Source organism: Pteropus alecto, unplaced genomic scaffold (genome assembly GCF_000325575.1).
Source record: "Pteropus alecto unplaced genomic scaffold, ASM32557v1 scaffold98, whole genome shotgun sequence".
NCBI classification, from domain to species: Eukaryota; Metazoa; Chordata; class Mammalia; order Chiroptera; family Pteropodidae; genus Pteropus; species Pteropus alecto.
The window spans coordinates 1,963,245-1,973,048 of NW_006443570.1; the positions used below are offsets into that span (position 1 = coordinate 1,963,245).

The 9,804-nt window shown below is 53.1% G+C and overlaps 2 protein-coding genes across 5 annotated transcripts in view; one reads left to right on the forward strand and one right to left on the reverse strand.

The window, feature by feature from the left end:
• Positions 1–1,228, forward strand: part of GJD3 (gap junction protein delta 3) — a 1,641-nt gene extending 413 nt beyond the window's left edge. Inside the window, exon 2 of the mRNA XM_015599102.1 lies at positions 1,200–1,228. Within this exon, the coding sequence (XP_015454588.1) occupies positions 1,200–1,228 (29 nt within the window). The remainder of the gene's footprint in view (positions 1–1,199) is intronic.
• Positions 1,229–5,432: 4,204 nt separating this feature from the next.
• Positions 5,433–9,804, reverse strand: part of RARA (retinoic acid receptor alpha) — a 44,474-nt gene continuing 40,102 nt past the window's right edge. For 2 of the 4 annotated variants that reach the window (XM_015599308.2, XM_006924677.3), the window contains exons 7-9: positions 8,539–8,743; positions 7,570–7,728; positions 5,433–7,024 (exon numbers count right to left, since the gene is read on the reverse strand). In XM_015599308.2, coding sequence (XP_015454794.1) covers positions 6,807–7,024; positions 7,570–7,728; positions 8,539–8,743 — 582 coding nt within the window. In that variant the 3' untranslated portion in view covers positions 5,433–6,806. The remainder of the gene's footprint in view (positions 7,025–7,569; positions 7,729–8,538; positions 8,744–9,804) is intronic. The other 2 variants (XM_006924678.3, XM_015599310.2) reach the window with 2 other exon arrangements.

A 9,804-nucleotide genomic window follows, 5' to 3' on the forward strand; every position in this document is an offset into this window, starting at 1 on the left:
AGGTGTATTTTACTGAATGAAGACATTTCTGTAAGAGATTTCATAAGCGTATGCCTGACCTTGGCCATCCAATTCATTTTTTCCTTAAGTTGGTAAATTCCTAAATAGTAATTTTCCCGTTATTAGGATTTTCATGAATTCTTTTGGTTGGGGAGGGAAGGGAGCTCTTTGGTTTCTTTTATCTATTTCCCCCACCCATTAGACAGTTCTGAATTCTTAGAGATGGTACTATGACAATAAGGTTTGGGGCCCAGCCTCTCATGCGATGCTAATCCCTCACCTCTAGAAGGAAGTTGAATGGTTTTTCATCAGTAATAAGGCAATATCAATAAACATTTTTTACCGCCTATGCTCACCGGGCGCCGGCCGGCGACTGCGAGGGTGGCAGCGGCCGCAGCAAGGCGTCACTGGCCACTGTCCGTCAAGACCTGGCCATCTAGAACTGCTTTAGGCGGAGGGTGAGATCGGAGGCGGGACCCCACCATTAGGGCGCTCACTGCAGAATTCAGAAGTGGCTTCTGCCAGACCTGTCCCCTGGCCCCACGCAGTGGGGGTGGCCCGCAGGGCAGCCTCTGCAGGTCTCTGGTGTTCCCAGCAGAGCTGGGGCATGGAATGGACTAAGGCGAGTCCTCGATGCCATGATCCAGGTAGAAAAGAAGGCGGCCAGGCGGGCTGAGAGAAAGTGGACAAGTGGAGGGCAGGGCAGAGTGGAAAGTGGAGATTCAGGTGATGACCTGGTTGTTTTACCGAGGACAAAAACAACTGCGACGCCGGCATCCAGAGGGCCTCCCCTCTTTCAGACTGAGGCATGGCCTCTGTGTGGCCCTCTGTGTATGCGCGTACATGTACACATATATATATTGTGAGCGGCGTGGGTGCGCACGTGTAAAACCTCTGTGCCCTTCGTGTGTGTGCATGCACATGAGTATCCTGTGTGAGCCCTGTGTGCATGTGTGTACACATGTGTGCACCCCGTGTGGGGTCTCCGTGGGCATGTGTATGCCCGGTGTAAGCTCTGTGTGTGGGATCTTCGATATGCACTGTGTGGGTGGCCAGGATCCAGTGCCCGCAACAGCCACAGTGGCTCCATCTCTACCTGCAGGGGCATCATGGGAAGGTCTCCCCTCCTGATGGAACCCACACAAGAAGGCAGGGGAAGGGGAGGTGCTCTTCACCCTGAGCAGGCCTGGGTCCCGTAGAGCTTGTGGGCACCATCTACACCATCTAGCTGGTGGCCTGGGCTGGATGGCCAGGCCCTCCCTCTCATGGAGGTAGAGTGGGGGTAGGCAGTGAGGTCAGAGGGCAAGACTCTTTTTCAACTTCACCCTCTTCACCCTGCTGCTGTTCCCCCAGTCCAAAAACATAGTTAAGCCCCTCCCATCCTCAAGAAACCTCCCCTAAACATGTTCCTGGCCCTACATTTCCCTGCAACCACCACCCTGCTCCCTCCTGGGAGAATACACAGAATTGTCTACAGGAGGCCTCCTGTCCCCCTCTCGTCTCTCCTCTGCTCCCATCTGTCTTTCTCCTTTACCACCTCAGTGGGGCCACTCTCTATAAGATCACCCTGGGGCTAAGTAATAACCAGGGGCCACCATCTGACCACACCACTTGGGCTTCCTCAGACCCTGCTGAGCAGACTGCCATGACCCACTCAGCCCGATTTTCTCCTACGTCCCTCACCCTCTCCCCTCTGTCCTCCTCTCTTGCCTCTTCTTCGGCTCTCCTTCCACACAGCAGCTGGAGGGGGCTTTCTAAGTAGCCCCCTACTTAGGCCCTTGGGGTTCCCCTATCCTCAGAGTCAGTGCAGCCCTGCCCTGCTGCCCCACAGGCCCTGCCTCTCAGCCCCATCCCTCTGGCTCCCCAGGGTTTCCATGCTCCAATCCATACTGAAGTTTCTCTTCTGACCAAGCATAGTGACCACTTTTACTTCCAAGTCCTTGAACATGGAGTTCCTTTGCCTGGAGCAGCCTCCCTCTCTGCAGCTACACTCCCCCAACTCTAGCTAATGCCTACCTGCCTTTTGGTCTCGCTTGGGAAGAAAACAGATGCCTTCCCTGACAGCCCCACCTGCAAGTCAGAGCTAGACGCCCCATGGCACTGGTGCTTCCCCAGGCAGAGATCTGCTGGATGGCATTGCTCTCTAGCTAGCCCATAAGAGGTGTTTAGTAGATGTTTAATGAGGAACTTAAGGTGTCCCCGAGGCCCAAGCACTTATCCATGCTCATGGAGTGTTCCACAATCTCTCTGATGACAGTTCTGTGTCTGCAGCCTGGAGCCCTCTACACAAACTCAGACCTGAATGTCCAGCTGTTTTCCAGATGTACTAATTCAACCAATATTTGTTGAGCATTTATTATATGCCAGGCAGTTTTTGAGATAGCACTGTTCCATAGAAATAGGATGTGAGCCACATGTGTAATTTCAGGTTTTCCATTAGCCACATTAAAAAGTAAAAGGAAACAGGCAACATTTATTTTAGTAATATATCTTCTTTAACCTAATATGTCCAAAATGTTATTTCAGCACATCATCAATATAAAATAATGTTGAGATATTTCATATTCTTTGTACTGTTTGAAATCTAGTGTGTATTTTGCACTTGGAGCACATTAGATTTTGGACCAGCCACATGTCAAGAGTCAGTTGCCACATGTGGCTAGTGGCTGTTGTATAGAACAGAGCAGATCCAGATGTTGGGCTACAGTAGTGAACAAAACCTGCATGGAGGTTACATTCTGGTGGAGAAGACAGACAATAAATATAGAATATAACACCAGGTTGCAGTAAGGATAAAGGGAGAGAGAAAGACATCCCTGAAGAGTGACAGTGGAACAGAATATAGCGAGAGGCTAGCCATGAAGTGGTCTCTAGGAAGAGCATTCCAGTTGGAGGGAATGGCAGGTGCGAAGGCCCTGAGGCTTAGGAACATGCTGGGGGTGTTTGAGGCCAGCAAGGAGGCCAGTGTGGCTGGAGTGGAGTGAGGGACAGAAAAAGTGAGGAGTAACCATCGCCTCAAGTTTCTTACTTCTCTCAGTTACTGGTGTCTCCAGCTGGCCAGGCCACCTGCACCTGCTGTTGCCACAGCCCGTCCTCTGCCTGCCTTCCACATGCCATAATCACTTGGTCCTCCTGTTTTACCATCTAAGCATTTCCTCCCCTTGTCCACTCTTCTCCACCCCTTCAGAGGCTGCCCAGGGTCAGCCCCGTCACCAGTGGCCTGGAGTACTCTCAGAACCTCTGCTCCTGGCCCCTGAATTTACAATATGAACACCTCCCTTGCTGGCTTAAGATCCTTCACTATCCATCACCCTCATGATCAAGACAAACTCCTGAACTGGTTTTGACCTGAGCCTGTCCCAGCCTCTATAGCTTCTCCTCTTCCACCATTCCGGTGAAAAACTGAGCTGGTGACAGTTTTTGATCATATGAAGCTATTGATCACTTCTGCATCCCACCTGGCTAACTCTTCCCCTTAGAGATTTAGCTGGGAGGGGGCACTTCTTCCAGGAAGCTCTCCAAAACCTGTCCGAATCCTGGGCTTCCATAGGCCCAAGCAAGCCCCCCATCACTGCCCTTCCCAAGCTGTATCCCGGTCACCATCTTTGAGTCAGTCTCCCCCATGAAGGACGGCACCTGGCACCATGCAAAGCACATGTCACCCCTATGACCATATTCTACTGCAGTGGTTCTCAACCGGGGGCAATTTCCCTGGGGTATTTGACAATGTTTGCAGACACATTTGGTAGTTACAACTGCAACTAGCTTCTAGTGGGCAGAGGCCCAGGATGCTGCTAAACATTCTACAGTGCACCAGACAGCCTCTCAATAAAGAATTCCTGGGCCTCAAATGTCACTTGTACCATAGTTGAGAAACTCTGCTCCACAGCAGTGAGCTGTGAACCATCGTGGGAAACCTCAGGCCCTGGAGGGTCCCAACAGCAAAGTTACTACCCCGAGGGAGTTATTTTGTAAATGTAGGGGACATTGTTCTAGTTGTCACATGAGGGGGTCCCTGCTGGCATTTAGCGGGCAAGGACTAGGAATGGCAAGATGTCCTTCCACAATAAAGAACTGTCACACACAACTTTAGAATGTCCCGCTGGACATTTACGTAGTGAAAAACTTCTTTATAATTTACCTGAGCCCAAACGTGACTGTTTTACGTAAACCATTTTAGGTAAACCATTAAGGGTTTTGGGGATTTTTTTTTTACATAGTTTTGTTATACATTGTCAGTTTTTATTCCAGCATCTACTTATACCTTTAAATTTCCTGTGCTTCATGTACAGAATGGCTTCTGACCTTCTTATTTCTTTTAAATCCAAATGTATTCATTAAAAATAGAAGCAAGCATGAGACTGTCATATATGCCATGTGGTTGTACCCATTTACATATTGAAATTCATAGTATATTCTCTTCATTTCTCCTTCACAATACAGTGTGATAGCATAGTGTGTAGGTATGTTAAATTTTATTTCAGATTTATTTTTTTAAAAAAAGTGTGAGAAAATATTAGAGGAAGAAAGCCTCTGTCCACAAGCTTGCTCCACCCTGGGCCAGATGGTGAGATAAGCATGGGTCTTCCGCCACCTAGTGGCTGAAGTAGAAATGATAGGCAGATCCCAGTGGAAGAAACTCTTTCCTGCCCAGATATCTCCTAGCGATTCTGCTAACCCTTCAGAACACGGCCTCCACTGCCAACTCCCCAGGCCCCATCTGCCACTAACTTGCTGTGTGACCCTGGAGAAGGGCACTGCCCTCTGTGGGCCATAATGTGTAACGTGAGAGGTGGGTAAAATTGGTTTCTGAGGACCCTAGAGGGCTGCCACACTCGATCTTCTCAACCAGGAGCATCCTATCCTGTCTTCTGTGCCTCATGCCCAGGGAGTGACCTTAGGAGTGGGTCAGGGAGGTCAGGATAGTCTGTCCCCTTGGAGGCAGAGGGCTGATGGGCTGGCCTCCTAAGCTTCCATCCCAATCCCATGTTCTTATAAGGTTGCCATGAGCCCCCGACCCTGGTCCTTATGCCAACTGCCACTGCTGCCTTTAAGGTCAAATCTGTGATAACTCCAAAAATAGAATTCCTCTGCGATTAAATGACCCCCACACCCAACCTCTGGCTTCCCAAGGGACAGGAACTCTCTGAGGGCCAACTTCCTCCCTCAGACTGGGACTTTCTGAAAGCTAGGGCTGGCTTCTTGCCTCAGACTGGGAATGTCCTGAAAGTAGGAGTAGCCTCTTCCCCTCTCCCTTCCCCACCTCCAGATTGGGCCTCCCTGACACAGGCCACGTAGGCCCTAGACCAAGGGCTCCCCAAGGGCAGGCCTGTCTTGAAAGACCCAGCACAAGAAAGGCCCCAGTGTTCATACCTGACCCCCCAATCCCCAGCCCCCCGTCCAGACACTGAGAAAAGGCAGCAAGGCGTGTGTAGAATAAATATAACTTTATTCTTTATCCAGTAGATCTCAGTGGAAAGTCCAACAGTAACAGGTGCACCAGCGGGCTCTGGGGGGATGAGACCCCAACCCCGGGGCATGGGGGCAGGGCAGAGCTAGCTCCCCCAGCCCAGGGGATACAGGGGATGAGGGGAGGGGACCCCCTATAGGCCCGTCCTGCGGGGCAAGGAGGGGGCACGAGTGTGGGGTGAGTGGTGTGGGGCAGGCCAGGGAAATGGAACTTGGGCCAAGTGTCTGTTGGCCTGCCTTTCTGCTGTGTGTGTGTGCGCGCGCGCGCACGCGCGTGTATCCGGGGGCCTGTGAATGGTGCTGGTGGCTGTGAGGCTGGGAGGCAGGGATAGATCAGGCCCTACAGCCGGCCCCTTCACAGTAGGGGCTGGAGGGCTTAGATCAGGTGGGCCCCGATTGGGGGGGCGGGGGCGCAGCTCAGCCAAGGACACAGGGCTTATATGTTCTGAGGGCACCCCTTGCTTTGCCCCAACCCATCTCTCGTGGTGGGCCCCCTCCTTCTAGGGGCTGCCTGGAACTGTCCACACCCAGTGGTTAGGCAGAGGGAGAAGGGAGGCTGGCTGCTTCCCCAGCACGAAGGGGTGGGCGGGGGGAGGGGCGGCAGCCTCAGAAAGTTAGTACTTCACAGTTTTAAAGAGAAAACTGAGGAGAAAAAGGCTGGGAAGGACGACTAGGGGGACACAGGGACATGAAGAGTGGGAGCCCCTTTGAGCCACTGCCCTCCCCCAGGACCCAACCCCTCCAGTTCTGGATCCAGCTCCCCCCAATACACAGCACAGATTCCTTCAGTATAAATGTGCTTAAAATGAAAATTCTTATTTAAAAAAATCAAAACCAAAAAAAAAATTAAAATAAAAACAAAACCAGCGAAAATTAATACCTGGGGGTTGGTATGGCAGGGTATGTACAGGGGAGCCCCCCCACCCCTGGCCCACCCCCTCTGTCACCAACCGAGGCAAGGGGGGTTCCCCAAACCGGGGGGCAATGGCTTGTAAGTTCTGAGGATGGGGGAGCCGGGTCCTGGCATTTGCTGGTGATGAAGATGTGGCGAGGTGGGCAGAAGGCTGTCTTGATGAACGCAAGGCCCCCAGGCCCCATCCCGAGGCCCAGGACCAGGGGTCCTCATTCAGTTCGTGACCTTGCCCCTGACATCAGCCCAGGCTGCAGAAGTGGCAGTCCACAGCACCCAAGCCTCTGTCCAGAGTCACCACCTCCTCCCTCCTGTCCAGGGAAGGGAGGACAGGTGGGGGGCAGGGTTAGCTGGGGTCACATGGTTGGTAGAAAGGCAGAGAAAAGCCGGGCGAGGGGCGAGGGCTGTGTCCACGGGGCACAGGTGGTCACGGGGAGTGGGTGGCCGGGCTGCTTCTGTTTGAACTGGGGCTGAGGCTGGGGCTACAGCTGCCAGGTGGTGGGGCCAGGCCACCCCCATCCCGCCCCGCACTCCCCGGCTGTCCACTCAGAGTATCCAGGCCCTCTGAGTTCTCCAGCATTTCCTGGATGAGAGGTGGCATGGAGCCCGGGATCTCCATCTTCAGCGTGATCACCCGCTCGGCCCCTGCAGGAGAGGAAGGGCAGAGGTTAGCACACACACCCAGCTCCCCTAGCCCAGCAAGCCCTGCAAGCAGTGTGACTCCAGGAGGGAGGGCACAGTCGGTGGGACAATCGGCACTACGAACATCAACATCCACCGTGCACTGAACTCGGGGCTCAGAAGTTCTGAACTCGGGCTCTGGGGTCAGACTGCCTGGTTTGACACTGGACCCTTCCTATGTGCTGTGTCCTATGGCTTCTCCTGTTGACACCTCAAAACAACTCTGAAAACATCATCACTATCCCTACTCCTCCGATGGGAAACAGAGGTTCAGAGCTGTTAAGCAACCTATTCAAGGACACATACCCACACTGTCTGGTTCCAGAACCATGCCCTTAACCACCACGCAAAAGTGACATTGCCACCTTAGAGCTCACAGACAGGAGTTCTGGGCACAAAGACAGGGGGTGTTGGCTCAGATGTGGGGAACCTGGCCCCAGGTATGAATGGCAGGTCTTGGGTCAGGCCCGCAGGAAGACAGGACCTCTCTCCAGATGTGGGAGCCTCACCCTTAGCACTGATGCTTCGCAGGTCTGTGATCTTCATCAGCATCTTTGGGAACATGTGGGGACGGCTGGGCCTCCGTTTCCGCACATAGACCTTCAGCGCCTCAAGCAGCGGCTCCTGCAGCATGTCCACCCTGTCTGGCTGCTCCAGGTCCTGCCGGTCTGAGGAGGCAATGGCAGCCGTGAGTAGCTACCCACGCCGAGCTAAGAACACAGCTGCGCTCCCAGGCTTGGCCACTAGAGGGCAGGCCTGCCAAGGCCACAACCTGAGCAGCTCTTCTGGGGCCTCCCCAAACAGGGCAGAGGAGAGGGGTCTGTGTGCTTGGAGAAAGGCCCATCTGAGAGGCTCTTAAATGTAAGCAAAGAGGAGATAGGGATGGTAGTTGCCCAAAGCCCACCCTGACTGCCCAGTTCATGGAGATGGGTCACCTAAACACAAGCAGTGCAGATCTAAAGCAGATGGAGATGCCCAGGCAAGTCCCGTTCCCACCCATTATGGACAGCAGCACAATATTGCAGAACTCCTAACAATAAAATAGTAACCACAGCCAACATTTACTGGGTCTTACTCTGGACACACTGTGCCCTATTTATTAATGATCACTTCCATTGGCTTATCACCTTTACTGCCTCATGTTACAGAAATGGGGGCTCGGAGAACTTTAGCAACCTGCTCAAGGTCACAGCTGGCCAGGATTTTAACTTGGGTGGTCTGACTCTCAAACCCTCATTCTTAATCCCCCTACAAGGAGCACTACCCAGAAATGAGGAACTAGAGCTCAGGTCTCCATTGCCACACCCTTGCTGTGTGACCACAGACCAGACCTTGCCCCTCTGGGACTTGGTTTCCCCCTGTGAAAGGGGCCTGACAAGGGCCAAGGTCTATTTCTGACCCTATGATTCCTGCACATGCTGGTGAGCGGCTGCACCACCACCCTGGGTCTGGTCACCAGACCCAGACCCCCTGCCCACCTCCACAGATGAGGCAGATGGCGCTGAGCAGCCCAGTCTCAGCATCATCCATCTCCAGGGGCAGCAGCTGGTTGGCGAAGGCGAAAACCAGGTCCGTGAGTGGGCCGAAGCCAGCGTTGTGCATCTGGGTCCGGTTCAGGGTCAGCCCGTCCGAGAAGGTCATTGTGTCCTGCTCGGGCGTGTACCTCGTGCAGATCCGCAGGATCTGGGTGCAGAGGAGGTGGGAATTCAGGGACTCAGCCCATCCCCCCAGCACTCCCAGCACCTGCATCCATCCCCACAGGACCACCTGGCAGGCAGCCAGACCAGTGCTGCCCAATAGACCTTCTACAGTAATGAAAATGTCCTAAGTCTGCACCATCCAACACAGTAGCCACCAGCCAGTGTGGCCACTGGACACTTAACACATGCCAATGCAACTAAGGAACTAACATGAGTTTAATTTAAATGTAAATAGCCCCACATGGCAAGCAGCTACTATACTGGACTATGCTGATCTGGATCATCCTGCCTCCATGCAGAGAAAATTCTCTAGAAACTAGAAATTCCAGCTAATGACCATAGCAGATTAATGCCTACAGTTCCCAGGACAGGATATACAACAGGAGATTAATAAAGCATCAGCTTCAGACCCTGATTCTGCCTCTTGCATCTGAGGCACAGGGATGGGAGGCTGCCTGGAGACAGGACACTCTGCACCTCCTACCCCACCCCTACTGAGAAGTCACGCTCCAGGTTCCCCAACCTGAAGGTAGCCGAGAGCATCTGTCAGGATGACAGGGAGGAGTCCTCCTTGTCAGTGGAGGCTGTGGCAGTCCCCACTGCCCCCGATCCTGTCTCCAGCCCAGCTCACCCTCTGGCCCTACCAAATGCCCTGCAGTCCCCTGAATCCAACTGGACTCAGAACAGCGGGACTTTCACATCCTCAGTGAGGGACACCCTCTCCTGTGTCTCTTCTACAAAGCCCTATATGCCACCTCTTCTGGTAACCTTCTGAGTGAAGTGGGGGACAGCCCTCCCTCATCTCCAGTCAGCACATATCACAGTTTGCAACCTCTGTTTACAACTGTTGTATCCAAAAACAGAAGGTTTTCAAGAGAGGGGAGGTGGTGTGTTCACCTCTGCTCCTGACACCCAAGGCCTGGCCACACCGGGTCCCAGGTGAATCTTGACTATAGACTGAACAGGAGGGAAGATGAGCGGTTGGATGGAAGGCTTAACGAAAGATGGGGTGAGGGTAGGTATGTGCCGGTGAGTGTGAAAGAG